The 23,473-nt window shown below is 36.2% G+C and overlaps 2 protein-coding genes across 2 annotated transcripts; both read right to left on the reverse strand.

The window, feature by feature from the left end:
* Window positions 1-12,846: 12,846 nt before the first annotated feature.
* On the reverse strand, window positions 12,847-14,346 carry LOC139889183 (3-ketoacyl-CoA synthase 2-like). Its single transcript, XM_071872149.1, has 2 exons — window positions 13,744-14,346; window positions 12,847-13,650 (listed from the first exon to the last, which is right to left on the reverse strand). Exons 1-2 carry the CDS (start codon window positions 14,344-14,346, stop codon window positions 12,847-12,849), a joined length of 1,407 nt encoding a protein of 468 aa, XP_071728250.1.
* A 439-nt stretch (window positions 14,347-14,785) lies between these two features.
* LOC139889189 (uncharacterized) lies at window positions 14,786-15,689 on the reverse strand. The gene is made up of 2 exons (XM_071872152.1): window positions 15,167-15,689; window positions 14,786-15,051 (listed from the first exon to the last, which is right to left on the reverse strand). The coding sequence occupies exons 1-2, from the start codon at window positions 15,687-15,689 to the stop codon at window positions 14,786-14,788; spliced, it is 789 nt and encodes a 262-aa protein (XP_071728253.1).
* Window positions 15,690-23,473: the final 7,784 nt, after the last annotated feature.

A 23,473-nucleotide genomic window follows, 5' to 3' on the forward strand; every position in this document is an offset into this window, starting at 1 on the left:
GCTAGTGAACCGGAGGGGGGAAAAGGAGCCAGAATAGGTGATTGAGAAGGTTATAAGGGTACCGGAAACCGTTGCTGCGAAACCGGTAGTTAAAGAGTATCAACCACCGCTCCCATTCCCGAGGAAGCAAAGATTGGAGAAGCTGGAGGCAGAAAAGTCCAAGTTCATGGACTTGATTAAAAAAGTTAATATAAATTTGCCTTTTATTGATGTGATTGCAGGTATGCCCAAGTATGCAAGGTTTCTTAAGGACTTGCTAACTAACAGGAAGAAGCTGGAGAACGTGTCTTCAGTCAGGTTGAATGCCGCGTGCTCAGCGGTAGTTGCAAACAAGCTTCCCGAGAAGCTTGAGGATCCTGGGAGTTTCACCATCCCTTGTTTACTGGGTAATTTAGATTGTATGATAGCGTTGGCAGATTTGGGGGCTAGCATAAATTTAATGCCCTATTCTATTTATTTAAAGCTAGACCCCGGGGATACCCCGCGACTCGCGGAGTTTCCAGCTTCGAGCACCGCAACTCGCGGAGCCACGCGTATGGCTATTCAGCTAGCTAACCGCTCTATTAAATTCCCTCGTGGAATTATCGAGAATATGCTAGTTAAGACCAGGTCATTGGTTTTCCCGGCCGATTTTGTGGTTTTGGATATGGAAGTGGATGAAAGGATTCCACTGATTTTGGGTCGGCCATTTTTAAATACGGCTAGATGTATCATTGATATTTATGGCCAACAGTTGACCCTTAGGATAGATGATTTGCATGCAACTTTCTCAATCGACCATGCTTTAAAATACCCTGCCTACACTGATGATACATGTTATTTTCTTAACACTGTGAATGTCCAGTCTGAGTTTTTGCAGGAATTCCCAGAGTTACAGGGTTCATGAGAGTGTTCATTGGTTGAAATTGATGAAGAGTTGCAGGTTGAGGAGGTGGATATTTTGACCAACTTGATGGAAAACGGCTATTAGCCGACTGAGGAGGAGTTCAAAGAACTCGAACGTGATGTGGATTACCGGAGCAAGTCTTCAATTGAAGAACCTCCCGAGTTAGAATTGAAGCCACTTCCAGATAATTTGGAATACGCTTATTTGCAGGAGGAATCTAAGCTTCCGGTAATTATTTCTTCTTCTCTTACTACAACCGGCCATTGCGTGGAAAATTCATGACATCAAGGGTATTAGTCCCTCCTATTGCATCCCAAAAATTCTAATGGAGGATAACTCCAAACCTGTGGTGCAACGTCAAAGGAGGTTGAACTCGCACATGCAAGATGTCGTGAAGAAAGAGATCATTAAGCTCCTCGATACAGGTCTGATTTATCCGATTTCTGACAGTCCGTGGATTAGCCCGGTACACTGTGTACCTAAGAAAGGTGGTATGACTGTTACCACTAATGATAAAAATGAGTTAATTTCCACTCGAACTGTCACGGGGTGGCGTGTTTGTATAGACTATCGTAAGTTGAATGACGCCACACGCAAAGACCACTTCTCGTTACCTTTCATGTATCAAATGCTAGAGAGGTTAGTGGGAAACAGCTTTTATTGTTTTCTTGATGGTTTTTTGGGCTATTTTCAAATTCCTATCTCGCCCGAGAACCAAGAGAAAACCACTTTCACGTGCCCGTATGGCACATTCTCATACCGTCGCATGCCCTTTGGCCTTTGTAATGCTCCGGCCACTTTTCAAAGGTGCATGATGGCCATATTCCATGATATGATAGAAGATTGCATGGAGGTGTTCATGGATGACTTTTCGGTCTTCGGTGATACTTTTGATTCATGCCTTCTTAATTTAGAACGGATGTTGGAAAGGTGTGAGAAGTCTAATCTTGTGCTCAACTGGGAAAAGTGCCATTTCATGGTACAGAGGGGCATAGTCCTCGGGCACAAGATTTCTAGGAACGGTATTGAGGTGGATCCCGCAAAGGTAACGGCTATTAAGAACCTTTCACCTCCCGCCGATGTTAAGGGTGTTCGGAGTTTTCTCGGGCACGTCGGCTTTTACCGGCTGTTCATAAAAGATTTTTCCAAAATCGCTAACCTGATGAACAAACTCCTCGAAAAGGACACACCTTGGAATTTCTCCGAAGAGTGCCAAAAGGCATTCGAACTTCTTAAGGAGAAACTCATCAATGCACCCATCATAATTTCTCCGAATTGTTCCCTTCCGTTCGAGCTTATGTGCGATGCTTCTGATTTCGCTGTTGGCTCTGTCTTGGGCCAAAGGGTCGAGAAACATTTCTGACCCATTTATTATGCAAGCATGACCTTGCAAGGAGCACAATTGAATTATACTACCACTGAAAAAGAGCTCCTTGCGGTGGTCTTTTCGTTCGACAAGTTTCGACCTTACTTAGTCTTATCTAAGACTATAGTCTTTAGGGACCATTCTGCTCTTAAGTACCTTTTCGCCAAATCGGATGCTAAACCTCGACTGCTTAGATGGATCTTTCTTTTGCAAGAATTCGATATCGAGATCCGGGATAAGAAGGGTGCCGAGAATCTTACGGCCGACCACTTGTCTAGACTCGAGAATCCAAATCTCGTAGTCCTTCATGAGTCGAGCATCCATGATGATTTTCCCGATGAATATCTCATGAAGATGGACAAGGTGGACGAGCCATGGTATGTGGACATTGCTAATTATCTCGCTAGGAAATTCTTGGAAAAAGGGTGGTCACATCAAAAGAGGAAGAAATTCTTCAGTGACCTTAAGTACTATTTCTGGGAGGACCCCTATCTTTTTCATTGTTGTCCCGATGGGGTTATCCGCCGGTGTGTTTTCGGTGAAGAGTGTATACGTATTTTAACCGAGTGCCATAGTAGGCCTACCGGTGGGCATTTTGGACCCCAAATCACGGGGCGTAAGGTCTATGATGCCGGCTTCTTTTGGCCGACAATCTTCAAGGATGCCCACCGGATTTGTAAATCGTGCTACTCTTGTCAAAGGGCCGGTAAAGTCACCAAACGGAATGAGATGCCTCAACAAAGCATCCAAGTTTGCGAAGTATTTGACGTTTGGGGAATTGACTTTATGGGGCCATTTCTGAAATCTCAGAATTATAGTTACATACTCGTTGCCATTGACTATGTGTATAAATGGGCCGAAGCGCAAGCTTTGGCCACAAACGATGCACGAGTTGTGATTTCTTTCCTTCAACGTTTATTCTCTCAATTTGGAACTCCTAAAGCATTGATTAGCGATAGGGGTACTCATTTTTGTAACGCCCAAATGGAGAAGGTATTGAAGCGATATGGAGTTCTCCATAAATTTTCTACTTCATACCATCCCCAAACGAGCGGACAAGTTGAGAATACCAATCGAGCTCTTAAAGGAATTCTTGAGAAAACTGTGGGGTCGAATCCGAAGGAGTGGGCAAATAAGCTCGATGAAGCTTTGCGGGAGTTTCGAACCGCCTACAAAACGCCAATTGGTACCACTCCTTATCGGTTAGTTTATGGAAAAGCGTGCCATCTCCCGTTGGAGATTGAGCATAAGGCGATGTGGGCACTTAAAAAGTGCAATTTGGATTTGAAGGAAGCAGGACGCCTAAGGGCGGGTCAATTGAATGAGCTTGGTGAATTACGCCTTGACGCGTATGAAAATTCGTTGATTTATAAAGAGAAAACCAAGCAATGGCATGATAGAAGGTTAAAGGGTCCGAAGGAGTTTAATGAGGGCGATCGAGTGCTCTTGTTTAACTCTAGATTGAAGCTTTTACCAGAAAAGCTTAAGTCCCGGTGGACGGGACCATTTAAGGTTGTTAAGGTGTACCCATACGGTACGAATGCGTTGAAAAATGCGAGTGGTACTACCTTTAAGGTTAACGGACATCGAGTGAAGAAATATTTTGATGGTCCGTTGGAGATTGATGACGGGGTTCACGTTGAACCCGATCCCAATGCTACTTGAAGTTGGGGACGAGTTGTGTGAACGAATCGTTAAATAGGTTCACATTGTTGTATACTTTGTATTAATAGGTGTGATCACGGGTTTGATGCGTCTTAAATGCTAAATGATTAATTATGATAGATTTCTTGTCATTTTTGTTGGTTGTTTTGGTTCTTAAAAGTTATTTAAGGTTGTTGAATAATTCTTACGTCGAAGTATCAGGTCACGCACATTGCCGCGGCGCGACACATATGGCCGCGGCGCGATAATTCAAAGTTTTCAAGGTCAGGAAGCCATTTAGAATGGGTCATAACCACGTTCATTTCCGTGTCGTGAGGAATGTGGTCGCGGCGCGAGTTTTCATAGTTTTTGAGGTACACGTATTATTAAAAAAATTAGAATCAGGTACTGCATAACGCCGCGGCGCGGCCACTAATGTCACGGCTCGACATTCCTGCTGCGCAGATTCTCACCCGACGGTCAAGGTTTTAATTTAAATGGGTCAACCTGACCCAACATTAAACCCGACGAATTCCACCCTTTTTAGGGGTTTTTGGATCTGTTTTCACCCACTATTCTTATACTCACCTCTCTAACACACTTAGAGCTCTCAAACCCTAAGTTCAATTATCACTAATTCTTGCCTAATTTCTTCAATTTCTTGTTCAATCATGCCGGTTAAGGTCTGATTTTGCTATTCTCTTGCTTTTTCTCTCATGTTTCTTGATTAATTTTATTAATTCTAGGGTTCATGTTTGAAATTTTGTGGGGTTTGTTTAATTGAGACTTTTATGCCTTATTATGTGATGAATTGTTGATGAATATGATATTATTGTGTTTTCTTCATGAATTCTTGTGTAGTTTATGCATAATATTGATTCTTGAGATTAGGGTAGCGATAAATCCGAATTTGATGTTGAATATTTGGGGATTTTGTTTGTGAGAGAGATGTTTGCTACTAGATACATGTTTAAAGATAGTGTGGGGTGATTTGGGCGGATCATATGTGATTTTGGTAATTGGTAAAGCATGATGATTTTTGTGATTTGTGAGATGTTTATTTGGTTGTTGGAATTGTTTAATCTTCTTGCAAGTTTAGAAGTTAACTTGTGATTATAGGAATGATTTATCGTAGGTTGGTGAATTAATTAGACGAGCTGTGAAATTTGGTTAAGTGAGGATTGTTTAATGGGGCACTTACATGATATAGTGTTTTGAGAATTAGTTTGATATTGGTACCATGGAACAAAAACACATGTTTTAAATACTTGCTTTTGTTTAAATACCTAATTGAAATTGAAACGAGTATTAATGGTAGTTGATGCAAGTATGTGGAACATGTTGGTTTGATTATTATAATTGTCCTAACGCTAACTTTTCAAGGTTTTGTGTTTGGTTTGGTTCTTGTTTCATGTGTGCAGAGAAGCAGAGTTGATGTCCCTTCGTCCTCCACATCTGAATCACGAAGGGATGAAGAGAGAAGAACGAACCCAGAGATTTGGTTGCAAAGAGTTGGAGAAAACTACTCACAATACTTTGAATTTATTTCAGTTCGAAGTATACAAGCGACTTGGTATTTCAGTTGGGATGAGTTGAATAGAGCTACTAGTGAGATCTGGGATGAAATTACTGATATGTTAGCAATGTTGAGAAACAGAGTCTATCTTGGCACTTGGGAACGTGCTATGTCTTTGAGAGATGACCTTTATCGTGAGTTGGTGGTTGAGTTTTTCTCCTCTTTAAGTGTGCGTTCAAGAAGGGATCCTACGGATTAAGGGTTTATGACATTTCAGCTAGGTGGAGAGAATCGAGCCATGAGTAGAATGGATTTGGCTCGAGCACTAAATTTGTATGAGGAATTGGATGAGAAGTCTTTAACACGGTACTTAAAAAAAGAAACTGAGTTTATAGGACACCCGGAGGATTATAACGAGCGAGACTTTTGGTATGAAATTTCGGGTTTGACGCCTTTTGTTTCCAATGAGTCGAAGGGGTCCGATATTCGGAGCAAACAGCTACGGTTACTTCATAAATTGCTTTCGTGTACTTTTTGTGGTCGAAGAAATGGGAGCGATAAAGTCAATTCGATCGAGTTGTGGATTATGCATCAAGTTCGGGCCGATGCACATGTTGATTTGTGTATGTTAATTGCTACTTATTTATCTCATCATGCGAGGGAAACAAGGGCATCAAGGCCACTTCTTGGTGGTCATTTTGTTACAAAAATTGCGAGGTTTTTCAACATTGATTTCAGCAGGTGTACGAAATTGACCGACCCATTACAGATTATGAAACCTTTTAATGTAATGTTTTATATTAGTGAAAAATTTGTAATGTGGGATGCAAATTGAGTTGGCTTAGTGGAGTATGTTCGGAAACAAGCGCCTGAGGCTGATGATCATGATCAAGGAGGTGATGAGGCGGAGCCGGTTGCCCAGAATGTTCCCGCAGGGGGTCAGCCTTGGGGTATTTCCCAAGAAATTTGGGATAACTTGGTCTCGAGGGTTGATAATGTGCAAATCGGTGTGTCGGAGAGTTTTAATGATTTTCGGGGAGAACAACGGTCGTATAATAACCGTATGTGGGAAAGTCAGCAGCGGGTCGATGAGAGGTCGGCCGAGTCCGTGCATGACCAGCAATGGATTGCTTATGGGAACGATTGACAAAGGCACAATGCTCGTCTCTTCTACTTCAACCCAGATCATTATTATGGTACTACTTCTCAGACACCCGTGTATTATCGCAGTCCAGTTCGGCCAAGAGTGCAGGCCCCGATTTATAGTGAGCAGGAAAGGTTGGAGGATGTGCGTCAGAGGTTTCAGCAGCAGTATCCGTACGACAATTGGCCGTATGATGGTTTTCAGTGAGGAGGGCCTGCGAGCCCGTTGATTATGTTGTAATTTGTTTAAAACTATTTCCTTTTCGTTGGTCTGTATTTGGATAATTATGTATTCTGCTTATGTACTTTGACACTTATTCTGGGGGCAAGGTGTTTCGGGATCGGGTTTGTTGGTGAAACGATTTTTCAAGTCTGGCATTAAGTTCAGCAAAACTGCATGATTGATGATATTGGTGTGATGATCGGCAATGGACGATGTTCTTATGCTGGCAGTCAGTTCAGCGCCATCTGTCACCGGCATTCCGCGATCAGTGGTTAAGCTCGATAAGTTTTTATATTTTCTTTCTCACATAACCCTTTCGATTTTAATCTAATTTTGATCTCAAGTGATGGGGACATTACTTGATCTCAAGTGTGGGGTGGGGGATGTAAAATCTCTCGGTTTGGTTGTTAATGGAATCATCATCATAGTAGTTTTAATCTAAAAAAGACTTGACATTTCACGGGTTTTTGGTCGTAAAAAAAATTGAAAAATTAGGGGAAAAATATAAAAAAAATAGAAAAGTTAGCTTAAAAAAAGAAAAAAAAGAAAAACAATTGAAAATTCGGCCAAAACCTTTGTTATGAAAATTGGATTTGATTTGGCTTGGTATTTTATGGCATATTTCGTTATTTAAAAGAAGCCAAAACCTTGGTTCCACATGTTCATTTTCTTGGACATGAAATCCTACGAGTTCGGGGAATTCAATAGTAGGTCACCTGTACCAAAACGGGTGTAAACCGTGAGAGAGCGGTGATTGCATAGCGTGATTGTGACTGAATCACGTGCCAGATCAAAAATTTTTGGTTACTTGGTATAGCAGACTTCCGAAACTATACCATTTTATTATTACATCATCTAATGGTGTGATAATGTGGGAAGAGGAGCCTTGAGCTTCACCAGTGTTGTCCTTTTTAGGAACAATAGCTACGTGCTTGTGTTTGCTTAGACAACACAACCCATAGCCAAAAGCTATGGCACCCAAAGGTTTTTGGGATTTATCGGAAGGGTAGTATCTACTTCCTACCTTTCTTAAAATTAGCAGAAAAGCTTGTCATGTGGGAAGTAGACAACTTGGAATTAATTCCAACCACGTTCATTACCATTGAATGTGAAATCCTGCGAATTATTTAGGAATTCAATCGTGGGTCATCTGCACCAAGGCGGGTGTCAACCGTATGAACAGTGATTGGTCGTGTGGTCTAAGCTGGACCATGCGCTAGATCGAAAACTTTAATAGGGCGATCCTCATTGTTTCTCCTAACAAGGACAATGTTGCACCCGACCACTTTATATAACCCGAGGAGTAAAGTCTCCAAATCGACACACTTGCCGATTTATTTCAGAAGTTGTAGTCCAGACCAGTTGTAGGGTGACGAAAAGTCTTGAAAAGTCATTGCTAAAATCGACTGGAAATCTACCAGGCCTCAACATCAAACAGGAAAACTGGTAGTCAGACTTATCTCGATGAGGGAGATCTGTCTCACCAAATGGGAAGCGCACCATGATACACAAATCTGTGATTGATCAGATTCCCAGTGGATAATCTCCGAAAAGGTAAGATATCAGCTTTTAAGCCTGATGAACCTCAATCTTTATGGTTGACTTAACAGATTAGATGATTACCTCATGATTATCGATGATATCTTGACGTAATGTGTATCCTCCTAAGCACATTATTTTCTTACCGACATCTCACGATGTTAGGTACTGTGGGAGGCATTGGCTTGACCAATTGCGGGGTAGCCCGTGCGTTCTTTTTGGCACACATGTTCGATAGCTATATTTTTGGTGCTCGGTTCCCACTTGATTCAGGGTTCCTTTGAAGACTTACATTATGGTTCGAGACTCTCTGCTTCATTTTATTTGGTACGCTATTCGAGATTATATTTAGCTACTTTGTTCATATTATTTTCTTGAGGTTTGAGAAGTTAATTTCGGGGGAATGCAAATGAGAGGTATGGTTGATATTTACTCCAAATCATGCCCATGCTAGTTTTTGGTTTGCTGGTTATTCGTTTGGTTCTACATACATGTTGAAAAAGTTATTATATGGTAGAAGATTATTTTCGAGTTCTATTGCTTGAGGACAAGCAAAACTCTAGTGTGGGGTGGTTTGATATCGCATATTTTATACACGTTTTCCTTAGCGATATCGATCACATTTTAGTCCATTCGGATACGATTTGGCGATTATAGTGATGATATTGAGAACATCCGACTTTGAAGAGTTTATTGTTGAAGAGTGGCGTTTTATGGAGTTTTTGAGGCATGTTGTTAATCGATTATTACTACTGGTGCTCCGGGGTTGGAAACGTTAAGTACATATCGGGTATTTTAGTTCTAAGTTATTATTAGTGTTGAAAAACTGCAAAGGAAGGTTAGAATCAGAACAAGTTAATTGTCGCGGCGCGGAGACTTAGGCCGCGGCGCGATAATCTTAAGGTTTTGTTATCAGGAAGGGGTTTAAAGAAGGGTCCAGAATCAGCTATATGTCGCGGCGCGACAAATTGGGTCGTGGCGCGGTGTTTGCCTAGTTTCAATCTCAGGAGAGGATTTAAGGATGTTCCAGTTCAAGTTAGTTGTCGCGGCGCGATGATATGGGCCGCGGCGCGGCGGTAGGTCGGTCCAAGTATTTTTGGCAGGTATTTAAAGCCCGAAAAATACCCTAATTATTCATTATTGCATCCAGACGAATTCCAGCAGCTTTTTGACGAAAAAGGGTGGTTTTTGGGGAATCCCAAGATCATTCTAACACATCAATCATTCCGGAAACGCGTCTCGATCCGTTCATCATTTAAGAACACAATTTTCATTAGGTTTAATTCTTATCATCAATATGAATACTCTTAATTGTTTATTTGTGATTTTGGTTTTAGCCATGGTTGGCTAAGCACTTAAATGTTTGTCTAGATTGAATATTCGTATGTGTTTGGATGATACTTTAATGTTTGATTTGATTAATGCATGATAATTATGAGTTTTGATTAAGAACCATTCTTGTGGGTGTTGATTATTGTTACTAGGTTGATTAGTGATCTTGTTTGAACAAAGGGAACCCTGTTTCAATTTAGTACACTAGTTTTCAATTGATTTGTCTTAACCAATTGGGTGCTTACTGGACCAAGGGGGTAAACCGGGTAACATAGATTGAACAAAATAGGGGTGAATTATGTGGAGCGAACGCGTAACCAATTGAATCTTAATCTTATAATTAGTTAATTACTAAGTCACAAACGAAAGAGGTCTTTGGTGAAAGGGAACCCTAAGCCAATAAATCCAAGTTTGACGTGTTTGCTAAAAAAGAACTCTGGGTAAACCGACTCTGTAGTTGCATGTATTGATAAATTGAACTAGAGCTTAATAACAAATCATCCGACACTGCGAATAGGAGATCTAGGCGAACATTCTTTTATCTATTGAATTCAAATATCTTTACTTTTCATTGAGTCTGCATTTATTTCCTATAAACTTAAAAATACAAAAATATTGTCTATTACTTTTAATCAATCGTTGATTTGGCTAATCGTTAAATAGCCACAAAACAAATTATCTCGTACTTTCGATTTTCATAGACTAATTTAGTTTATTTTAGTTAGTTGCAATCTTAGTTCTCACGTTAAACTGTCCTTGAAACGATACTTGAAATTACCAATTTTATACTATTGCACGATCGGGTACACTGCCCGTTAGTGTGTAGTAATCTTTAAACCGGCATTTTTTCAGAGATAAATTATATACTAGATTTTACACATCATGACTCATCTCTCTTATGCTGATCAAGAGATGTTTACTTTATGTGAGAACACTCCGTGGGAGATTTCAAGAACAAGAGCAGAGGTGCGGTTTTTTTTAAAGAAATTGAAAAACAAAAGAGACTAGATAGAAGACGGGAGCTGAAACGGTGTATATGTCAACCGTGATGTTGATGCTCCGGTGGTGATTATGACGGTGTATATTTCAACCGTGATTGGATGCTTTTTGCAAGAAATTAAAAAACAAAAGAAAGATAAAAGACCGAAGTAGAGGTTCGGTATTGATGGGTTAGGAAGAAGATTTGATGGGTGGTAGAGCAGAAGCGGCACACTTTCGGCCGACTAGGTTTTGGATCAAACCCTCTAATACCATGTTAGAATGTTATAATTCACCCATGATTCTTATTGATCATACACGCCAAATATATAATACATGATTTGAGCTCATATCACTTGATTTTAGGGATTATGTCTCTTGCTACATTTAACACTAGATATGCCTATATTTAATATGAGATACGTTAGATATTACATATGATATATTCTATGTTTAATATCCGATGGGTGGTATAATCAATAAATAAATAATATTACAATTCGATCGTCATTACCAGGGCCGTCTCGTTAATTTTATGGGCCCTGGGTGAAAAATAAAAGTGGGCCTTTTGTATACAAATTTTTTTTCTATATAACATAATACTAAGCTTCGACATCTAAGTATTTGAGGAAGAATGTGTAGTATTGGAGCATAATATTGAATTACGGAGTATTCGATATTGATTATGTATCTTATTTTTCGATTTTTCTATTTTTAATTAACAAATGGACTAAAATATGTAAAAATGAGCCTATATATGTAATGTTAGGATATTTTTTAGAGGCCCTTATAGATGTTGGGCCCTGTGCGGCCGCACGGGTTGCACGGGTCAATATCCGGCCCTGGTCATTACAATTCTTCTTTTGTTAAGAAACGATCTGCAATTTTTCCAGTTCAAATCAAATTTTGCCTTCACGTAGTATTATAAAAGGTTAGGGTTTTTATATTGTAAAGATAGTAAATAGTTTATACTATTTCGTTTTTTAATTTGCTGTACTTTGGATTATAGGTTTATTATTTTATATATCAGCAGCTCGATTTCTGTTTCGCCTCCATATAATTTCAAGATGTTATTTCTGTTCAGAATGCAATTCAGGTTAGGTTTGAATAACATCTGATTTTGTAATTTTAATCTGTATGTACGCCAGTTTAAACTGACTGGTTGTATGTATTTCAATTGTCACTTACTGTAATTTGGTATAGGAGATATTTTGTATTTCCATTCTACTTATTCATGTGTCGATTTGGGTACGTTAAGATTCAAATTTGTAATGCTAACCATATTAATACGGAGTAATAATTACATAACCACATGTATATACTATGAATGTCAGTATATAAATAATTCAATAACATTTATGTGCAGTATGAATGTCAGAATATAAATAATTTAGTTGGAAGGATTGAAATCAACACGATATGAATGTCAGAACATAAATAATTTAATTACATCTATGTGCACTGTCAGAATATAGATAATTCAGCTGGAAGGATTGAAATTAACAGGAAATGGTGATTTTAGAGTTAGAATCTAAATTTGATTGACTGTACGTCATGTTTATTAATTAAGGTGCGAAGAACTTGGGATAGTACATTGATGATCTATATACACGAGAGAAAGTTAGACTAGCTAATTAATCATGATGCTACAGAGTTATGTTGAGTGTTGGCTTCAGATGCAGGGAGGTGGTAAAGAGTGCTAATAGGTGGTTTATTTTTGTCTTGTGAAAAAGAGGAAGAGATGGTGCGTTGAATACACCATTTTTTTTTTTTTTTTTTTAAAAGCAAGCCTCGAAAGTGTAGCCAGTAGGAATTGAACCTTGATCTCATTTGAAGATTCTCAAGCATCCCACCACTAGGCTGAACAAACCTTCATTAATACTTTGTCAAGTGTTCTACCCTTTCAACCTTTTTTATGATACATCATTAATTATCATGTAACTACAAATTTCCCTCCCAAAGTAGCCATTATTGCAACATAACATTTTTTCTCTCTTGGCAATATATGTCAACAACTAGCAAGAGGCTAATGCATGAAAAGGTAATAGTAGTTATAATGATGAACTTGGGTTGCAAGTATGCCAATTCAAAGAAGACTTCATTCGACTAGTCATCGCCTACACTATCTCTATAAAGTATCCAAAGGAATGACTAGTTCCAAGAATTTGTTCCATAATATTAAGTGTGCTTAAAAAGTTAAAATAAGACTTAGATTCACTTTATTTGGAAGGAGTGAAAATAACAGGAAATTGTTCACAGTCCTTCAATACGACAGGATACTCAGTAATCTCGTCAGTCCAAGGATTATAGTGATCATTATGATCAACGGTCTTCATTGCACGCCAAATGACACTACTACACTTGAAACCTGTCCCGAATGCCATCTGCCAGACCAGGTTACCTTTCTTGATTCGACCCTTTGCCTCCACGTACGCCAGTTCATACCATATTGAGCTGCTAAAGGTGTTTCCGTACCTATACAATGTCATTCTAGAAGCTTCCATGACGGTGTCTGAAAACCCTAGGGTCTTCTGCAGCTCATCGAGCACTGGCTTCCCACCAACGTGAGGAAGGAAGTGATCAATGACGTTTTTGTAATTAGGTATGTATGACTTTGTGCTCATTGACCGAATAATATTTCTTTTAATGTAGTTTAAAAGGTACTTTTGTTTCTCTTTCAAAGAAAGCATGAGGTAAGATAAGATTTTCACATTCGGTTTAATGGTATCAATGGCGACGGCAAGTAGGTCTCTGTTGATGTTCATTCCAACCATCCCGACTTTGTCTTCTTCAATATTGACACAATTGTAGGACCGCTCCAAACGTGATGTATTGGTGTGTATTGTGTGAAGAAGTTCGTATTTATAGTTCTTGCCATCGGGCGGGTGGTTGGAGAGGAGAATTGCGGCACCACCCACACGGAAAACACAGTTTATTAGGAGCTTGGAACGATCATTACCCAAGTACAAGTTATCGTTAATGACCTCTGTAGTCACTATTAAAGCGTAGGACTTGGGGTGCACCTGTGACAATTAGCAACTCGTTCATTTAGCAATGGATTAAAGTTAACATGTAATTGTCATTGTATAGTTATCGAGAAAATGGTGCCGAATTACCTGTAGGAGTTGTTGAGCAAGTCCTATTGCACGGAGCCCTGCACTACACCCCATCCCAGCAAGATTGTAGGTGATGATGCTTTCTCTAAGCTTATATCGGTTAACAATTATGCTACAAAGAGATGGCACTGGATTATAAACAGTACAGTTCAAAATTAGGATCCCAATATCCTTGCATCTTACACCCGTTTTCGCTAAAAGCATGTCCACCGAACCAAAGATGGTCATCTCAACTCCCCTTCTAGTATCGTTTATGGACGGATTATAAGTTTGTTTAGAAAATGTGTCAGGAAAATAAGTTGAGTCACCGAGACCGGATCTTTCCAAAACTTTCGTCATAAAATCCAACGTCTCTTCGGAGTAATATCCGAATTGTCTTAAGTTCTTGATAGTAGACTCTTTGGAGTACATTTGAGAATTTGGAGGTTTGTAACATATGAAATCTACTAAATAAACTTTGCATGAAGTTTTTTTTGTCATGATGAAACATAACAGAAAAAGAAAGGTTAAGAGGGCTAAAAACATGATTTCTTTTTTAAAATTAAAGATAGGATGACTAATGAAGTCATTGAGATCTTTCAAGTTGTGGTTGATGATGAACATGATTATAGTATAATATTATATATGCCTGATTAACTTGGTGCCATGTTAGTATGTTACTCTATATATATTACTAGTTTTATGAGCCCGTGCGTTGCACGGAAAGGTTAAAAGTTAAAAATTAATCAATTATAACAAATGTCTGGAGATGTGTTTAATGTTTGTTAGTATGATTTTGACTTGGGTGTGTTATGTTCCATTTCTTCTAACAATATATATGACAATAAATTTTAATAAATTTAGTTTGCTATACATTTTTAATTCATGTCATTTTACTTATATAATGTATAAATTATCGGGCTATTTAATAAGAGTTGGAATTTCACAAGATGAAAAGTTTAAAGTTTGAAGATACCAAATAAAACATTCAGTTAGTTCTAGTAAGATCATAAAATATAAAGTACAAAAGTGAATATATAGTAATATCAGTACGATCCAGCTACTATAGGTGTTGCAACACTTCCTTGTATACGACGTTTTGTGTTGTTTTTGATAATTGTTTATCCTTGTTTAAAATAAGCACCTTCAGTCCCTTTCTGTTGGTAACTCTAGACAGTGCCACATAAAGTTGCCCATGACTAAAAACTGGTTTTGGTAGAAATAAACCAACATGTTGTAAGGACTGTCCTTGGCTTTTATTGATTGTCATTGCAAAGCATACAGACAATGGGTATTGTCTTCTTTGAAATCTGAAAGGAATTCTTTTATCTGATGGAACAATTAGCATACGTGGAATAACAGTTATCGTGCCAACGTGGGTACCGGTTAAGATTTTAGCTTTGATAATTTTTTTCCCCAAGTTTTGTTATTTGTAAACGTGTACCATTGCACAATCCTCCAGCTTGATCGACATTCCTAAGCAACATTACTGGTACACCTACTTTTAGTTTAAGATTATGCTTTGGGAAGCCACCAAGGTTGATGCTGTTTAGAAAATCTGTAGTGTACAATTCACTATTGAAGTTCGAGTCTTTTTCGGATTGACAAATACTGTCGGAGCTTAAAAACGACCTTTCATCACCCTCAAGATACTCCATCATCCGATCATTAATGATGTTAACAATTTCGTGTGTTGGAGCTAGAATTGCACGTTCTTGATAATAAGTTGGATTACCCAAATTTTCCAAAAATTGTAGATATATAGAACTAATCATAGAACCAATAGGATCTTCAACATCTTTGATTAAAACATCGTCGGGCATTTCAACTTCTGATATACCATCATCTGTCGAATTTATAGTACCATTACCGATGTTTAGTATCCATTCTGCAAAGCTTCGAGTATCCTCCACAGTATTTCCATTATCAGCATTAGAAGCACCTGAAGAAAGTGCAAAAAGTCTCATATTAACTGTAAGTCTCTGAACGGTAACATGATCCCATATGTATGAAGAATTAAGTGATAATGTAAAATTAATTAAATATAAAATTAATTAATTAATTAATCCTACGTGTAATTCTATTATTAAATCGAATTAAATATAAAATTAATTAAATATAGTGATAATATATGTATAGATATTAAATTTAATATTTTAATATACAGAATAGATTGTATTTATCTAAAGTATATTATTTTATTATCATATATTAATATTAATTATTATATTTCAATTGATAGTCCGTATATGAATTTGATTACGTTTACCATATATTAATATATTATAATTACTATATTTCATTTGATACTCCTTTATGGATTTTATAACGTTTACCACTAATTTAATATTATAATTACTATATTTCAATTGATACTCCGTATATGGATTTTATCAAGTCTAACACACTTTGATTTAAATTCCAAAAACACGAGATAGTTATATTGGACTTAGTTGACTTCTGCATGGTTTCAAATGTATACCAAATATGATACTTAATCAATAAAACTCAACAAATTTACAATTTCTGTTTAAGATTCATCCAATTTATATGTGTTACTTTTGAGTTGTTTACTTTTGAGCGGAGTAGTATTACATAATAATAAGATTAAATGGAAGGAAAAAAAAGTCTTAGCGATGTACCCATACTAAAAATGATAGTTACAACAATTTTATGTAATTCATCGATTTATAAGTGAAAAGAATATGTCTAATTAGTAACAACATTATAACTTTATCTTATATGTCTACACACAAAAAATATATCTAACTATTTTTTTATGTATTACAAGAAAGAAAAATTTATACAACAACAACAACCGGCAGGTATCGAACGGGCTACTTGTCACCGCCATATCAAATTGATCAATTTAGGTTTAGTGTTTTTTAATATTATTATTTGTGATGTGTGAATCTCCTTTTTACGTCTTTTTGCAAGCATAATTTCCTTTCGTATTTTTCTCTCTCTTTTAGTATTGGCATGTGTAAGTTGATTAGTATCTTCAGGACTTCTTTTTCTTCCATGGTTTGGTGTGGAGACATCCATTACCGTATACTTTCAATATGAAAGTTGTTGTTAAAAAAAAAATATATTAAGCAACACTTTTGTTGAATAATTTTCTATGTTTTCTCGAATATTAACCAAAAGAACGAAACCTTCTTTAATTGTGTTAATCTTTTACGGAAACTTGATGTTAGGCATCATCACCTCAATCCTATATATAGGTAATCTATAGTTTCTATTAAATTCCTAAAATGATGACATCATAAATACGCTTTTTTCTTTATAAAAAAAATTAAAAAGAAAAAGATAAATTTAGAGACCGTGTACATGATGTCATAACTCTTAATTAATTTAAAATTAAATAATTAAAGAAATCTTCTATAAAAGGAAATACTAATCTCACACATTTTAAAAATTTTAAAACATATTCTACAACTTTTATATAATAATTGTATTTTAATTTTTCTAAAAAAATTTCAAAAGGCATATATTATTATTACTAATTATTATTATTAAAAATATAAATACTCAACTTTGAGCAAACTTTATTATTATTATTTATTTTTATTATCATAATTATAATTATAATTATTATATTATTAATATTCAAATATGAATTCTCTTTACGAGATTAATTACGTTACATATGTATGCGAAAATACATGTCTCTATATATTTGTAAAACCAACGACAAGTTTCTTAGTCGAACGGGTCATTAAAATAACTGACGTTAGCATTTATATTTACTTAATAACTAAAACATGTCATTAAATTATTTCGTTTAAACAAACCCGTGATTCCACGGGTCATTTCACTAGTTTATAAACTATAATTTCTTGTGGCTCAATTTATTTCCATAATTAATTATTTTAATGAATTTACTTAGTGGCCAAGTTATTCAATATTAATAAGTAAGTAGCTTTTGGACTTTATTATGTCGTTGTGGTTCAAGTTATTTACATAATTAATTATCACGCCAAACCTAAACGTATTTAAAAAGTAATTCTTTAGTAATCTTTCTAGTACTGATATGGGTCATACGTATGCCTGTGGGGATAATTGAAGAGTATTTTAAAAATCAGTTGTTATATGTTTATCTTCTTTTATCTGGTATTTAGTTATCATGTGTTTTGCTGGAGACTATTTGGTTATTGTTTTTGAGTATTTATTATTCAAATTTTTTTTTAACTGGGCTTAATTTATATTTTTTGTTTGATGTCAATTAAAGATACTATTTTTGTGTTACTGGACTTAATTTATATTTTTTGTTTGATGTCAGTTAAAGAATTGTTCCTAAGATGTAGAGTTTCTGTTAGTGTACTTTGAAATTGAACATTAGATGTTGACTGAAAAGTATAGGTATAACATAATTTCCATGACCTTATTTAGAGTCATTGAATTGTTTGTAAATAGGAGTGATACTAATATGTTATGATGTTTTTTAAAAAAAATTGTCACTTCATTTTAACTGTGTTGGTTTTAGAATATCACAGTCCAAAGAGAGTTATTTTTTAAACACAATACACATCTATCTACAAACACCTTTCAGTTAAATATAAACCAAACAATCATAAAAGTTTTGGATTTTAAACAAATTAAATGAAAATAGAAACAAACATATCATCCTATTATAATGTAACTGAAAAACCAATATTCAAATCACCAATTAAAGTGACAAACAAACCTTAAAGTAACAAAATAACCAAGTTAAGTACAAAAGAGATGCAGAAATCCAATTGAAAATTCAACAAAAATATCGAAGAATTAAAGCCAAAATTAAAATTCCCCATAGCATTCCATGATGGGACTTTGAAAGCAGTGAAGCTTATTTGATATGGTTGATCAATTTGGTTTGGTGGTCGAAGAGCTAAACGACATTGGAGATGTTCCTGGCTCTGTTTTGATTCTCTTCTTCAAAGGGCTATTATCACTGTCTGCAGTAAGATCAACTGCCTGACTACCATCCGTGGTGGAAGTAGAATCACTCTGTTATTTTAGAATAGTTTTCAACAATGGTTAGCCAATATATTGAAGTTATTATAGCGTCAATTATACATGTGATAACTAAAAATAAAAACAGATCATCACTACAAAAAATTTACAACAATGGCTATATATATATATATATATATATATATATATATATATATATATATATATATATATATATATATATATATATATATATATAATTTTCATTGTTCTTAAATGGATAATAAATTGACATGCTATGAATGTACCTTTAGACGATGAAGATTCTTTTACAACATCAACACTGTACGAATCATCACCGGCCTATATCATATAGTTTATTATTAGATGATATTATTATATAGTATATTAAAAATTAAAAATTGATGATATAACTCTTATTAACAACATAAAATTTGTTACCTGTTCATCGACAACTATTAATTCCAAGGTTTTTTTCCCAGAATCATACCCTTTCCCATTCATAATCTGTATCTTCATAACCTTAACCCTCAACGAAAAGTTAACCTTCCTTGGTGTTATGTCTCTGACGAATAGCATATTGGAACCCATTAGATACGAAGAACAGAGTAAAAAAGAAGAATACGTATTTACGAAAAGTATGTTTTTACGTGTAATTATGAGATTGCAAAACAGAGAACGGGAGTAATCCTTAGGGATAAGGGATTACTTGTGGAATACGAATTTAAACCCTAAATTTTTTGGGGAAAAAAAATCCTCCGATTGTGTTGAAAAGTGATTACTTGTGGCATACGATCCTTAAGGAAAAGGGAATACTTGTGGAATACGGATTTAACAATATGGAATAGATTTAATCTGGTAACAATTTTGGCGTATTTGTTATTCATATGTGGAGAGGAAACCCTAATGTTTTTGGGGAAGAAGTCCAGAGATTGTGTTTTTGTACGGGAGTAATTTTGTTTATTAATAAATTATGATGAGTTTATATTTATCCGTACTTTTTTTATTAATATTAATAATTAAGATGATAAGATTTTAATTATATATATTTTATTACTACACTGATATATAATCTTTTATACTCCGTATAAGGTAACAAATTGACCATATCTTTATCTTATGTCTTTTATTATTAATTATTAATATATAAGGTAACAAATCTGATTTAATTAATATAGAATGACACATAGGATAATGTTTAATTCATATAATTATAATATAATGACACGTAGGACAATTTAATGAGGAGATGACACGTAAGCATAATGGCACGTGCTTTATAATAATGTATAGATATTGGAGATGCATGTGGATTTGCATGGTCAAATTAGTACGTTTAGAAAGTCAACTAATACACTCTCGCACTGACATTACTATTACGTCATTCCCTATTCCAGTCCCCTTTACCGAATTTCTTATCTTCATGGTAGCGAGGCTAAAAATTTTAACATTCCTTTTTTTTTTTTTTTAAAGGCAAATTTTATTAAGAACACGAGAATACATCAAAGACTAAGTCACAAGCCGACATTAGCCTAACACACGAACCGAACACGAATACAAACTACACTAAAACTGAAACTAATCAACTAAAGGTTGCGAGTTAGCAACCCTTATACAGAACACGAATGCATATATATATATATATATATATAAATTACAACACAATCACGAGCTTTGTAAGTATGAACTAGGACTTGATAACCATGATAACCATTCAATTTTCTCCTTTTTTAATCTATTAGCGATCCAATGAAAGGATAGTGTTTGAATCTCACTTAGCGCCATCGGGGAATTCCAAGTTTTACCTTGAAATACTAGATTGTTCCGATTCTTCCAAATGAGATACAAACAAATCCATATTAAAGCTGTCTAAATTTGACCACCTTGACCCGAAGTTGATGGTGATCCAACCCCTCCAATAATTTCCGAAAGTGTTTTTGAGGAGAAAATTCCAAGGCCCCACCAATTAAAAACCCGAATCCAAATCTCTTTAACCTTTGAACATCCAACTAGAGCATGGTCCACCGATTCGAGATCGTCATTACATAGTGGGCAACGCACACTATGTAAATCCATCCCTCGTTTATCTAACTCTAACAAAGCCGGAACTCTTGATTTCATAGCTCTCCAAATAAAAACCTCAATCTTTTTAGGAACAAGCTTGTTGGGTAACGTACTCGTGTTGGTTTAATGTGAAGCTAAAATCTGCTCATCGATTAATCTCGCGAGATCTTTAACCGTAAAAAGCCCATTTGTTGAATAGGCCCAACTCCAAGAATCACTGCAATCCTTGAGATTTAAGTCTGTTGTCGACAACAGTTGCATCAGACCTTCGAATTCAGCATGCGTCCGCCCACCTGGTACTCGAATCCAACTCCACCGAAAATCAATATTACCCGCATCAGAAGGAACTCGATCTTTGACTGTCGCCTGCTTAACCGCTTCCAGCCTGTATATTCTCGGATACAATTCACAAAGTTTGCTTGTCCCGACCCAATGTTCATGCCAGAAGGAAGTATCTCCACCGTCGCCTAAAGCTTTGATGAAGGAGGATTGAAACGGCAGCTGCAACTCTTCTATTAAAGTACCTGTACCAATTATATTTTGCCAAACGCTCGAAGAGGGAGATTGAATAAATTCATTCCCCCTCACCAAGCCACCGCCCGGGCCATATATACTACGAATAATTTTTACCCAAAAAGCGTTGCTTTCGGTTTTAAACCTCCACCACCACTTTCCCAATAAAGCTAGGTTTTTTTTCTTTTAAGGTCCCAATGTTTAACCCCCCTTTCTCGAAAGTATTAATAACATTTTCCCATTTTACCCATGCAATCTTTTTTCCCGAAACGGAGCCCCCCCAAAAGAAGTCTCTCCTCACACTCTCTAAAATGTTAATGACACTCGATGGCGCTCGAAAGAGTGAGAAGTAATACAACGGGAGACTATTAAGAACCGACTTTATCAAGACTAATCTTCCTCCAAATGATAACGAACGCATCTTCCAACTTGAGAGCCTAGCTTTGAATTTATCAATAACCGGGTCCCACGACTTTAAGTTACTCATCTTAGCTCCGATAGGTAAACCTAGGTAAGTAAAAGGAAACTTGCCCTCTTGGCAACCAATATGTCTAGCAATACGAGTAACTTCCCCGACCTCAACACCAACACCATAGAGACAACTTTTTTGGAAATTCACTTTTAAACCCGAAGAAAGTTCAAAACATTTGAGTAGATTCCTCAAACAAAATGCATTTGTTCGACTCCAATCACCGAAAAAAATAGTATCATCCACGTATTGTAAATGCGAAACAAGAACATTGTCATCACTAGGGATGGCAATGGATCGGATATGGATCGGGTGAGGCTGTATCCATATCCATATCCATTTATTTTTTTTACTTTTCATCCATCCATATCCATATCCGTCGGGTGAAGCGGGTTAATGGATAATTATCCATATTCGTTTAAATTTATTTTATTTTTAATAATTATAAGCGGTGGTTCACTATATACGATCAAAAGTAATATTTTTAATAGTTTATGTGACCGAAAGTCACATTTTACTAAACTATATAACAAATATTTAATAGATAACCTATTAAACGTGTAAAGATATCGACATGTAAGTTGCTTACTTTTAGTTACATGGAATCACATTTGAACCACCAAAGTACGATAAATACATTTGATTATTTAAACAAAACAAAATATAAGAAGAAAGTTATATTTTTAGAGAAAATATAATGAAAGATGAATATGAATATAATTAATGAAATATCACTACATAAATGATACTAATTTGAGTGATAAATTTATATATTTAGTTATTTCGGGTGAAAGCGGGTTCATCCACGGATGAAATTTTTTCATCCACATCCATATCCATTTAGATCGTCCATATCCACGAATAATCGGGTGGATCGGATGGATATCCACTGGATCGGGTATCCATTGTCATCCCTAGTCATCACCTACTTTCACCCCCTCAAATAGTCCTTTTCCGGATGCACTTTTCGTATGAATATTAAGACCCTCCGCCGCCAATATGAAAAGAAAGGGTGACAACGGGTCACCTTGTCTTACCCCTCTTCCAAGCGAAAATTCCTTCGTAGGCGATCCATTGACGAGAATAGAAATGGAAGCCGTTTTAAGACAAGACTCAATCCACTTTATCCATTTCGCCCCGAACCCCATACATTTCATAACCTAAAAAAGGAAACACCAATTTAAACTATCAAACGCCTTCTCGAAATCCACTTTGAAGATAATACCCTTTTGCTTCTTTGATTTAAGAAATTCAATCGTCTCGTTTGCGATCAAAGCCCCGTCAAGAATAAATCTTCCCTTTAGAAATGCACTTTGTTCCACCCCTATTAATGATGCCAGAACCCTCCGGATATGATTCAAAAGTATTTTTGAAATAGTCTTATAGTAACTACCAATTAAGCTAATCGGCCGAAAATCAACCAAACCTACCGGGTCCGACTTTTTTGGAATCAAGGTTACAAACGAAGCCTTACAACCTTGGGAAATTTCACCAAACTCCTAAAACCATTTAATGGCTTTTATTAAATCATCTTTAATTAAATGCCAAAATTTCTTAAAAAACCGCATGTTATAACCATCGGGTCCCGGGGCCTTTGAACTTCCACAATCTTTGATGGCCTCATGGATTTCTTCCTCACCAATTTCACTTTCAAGAGCTAACGCTTCATCATGGATGATTGAAGGGTAACTAAGATCCTTCATTGATGGTCTCAAGCTATCCGGTTCTTCGAATCTTGATTTAAAGTGC

The sequence above is a fragment of the Rutidosis leptorrhynchoides genome, chromosome 1 (assembly GCF_046630445.1).
Source record: "Rutidosis leptorrhynchoides isolate AG116_Rl617_1_P2 chromosome 1, CSIRO_AGI_Rlap_v1, whole genome shotgun sequence".
NCBI lineage: Eukaryota > Viridiplantae > Streptophyta > Magnoliopsida > Asterales > Asteraceae > Rutidosis > Rutidosis leptorrhynchoides.

What these genes read in the sequence shown, in the direction of transcription:
- LOC139889189 (XM_071872152.1), bottom strand. Translation starts at nt 15,689, where the DNA reads ATGAGACTTTTTGCACTTTCTTCAGGTGCTTCTAATGCTGATAATGGA. An exon ending in AGCTGGAGGATTGTGCAATG is followed by an intron (nt 15,052 to 15,166) that starts GTACACGTTTAC and finishes TTGTTCCATCAG; the next exon opens with ATAAAAGAATTCCTTTCAGA.
- LOC139889183 (XM_071872149.1), bottom strand. Translation starts at nt 14,346, where the DNA reads ATGTTCATCATCAACCACAACTTGAAAGATCTCAATGACTTCATTAGT. An exon ending in TTGCTCAACAACTCCTACAG is followed by an intron (nt 13,651 to 13,743) that starts GTAATTCGGCAC and finishes TAATTGTCACAG; the next exon opens with GTGCACCCCAAGTCCTACGC.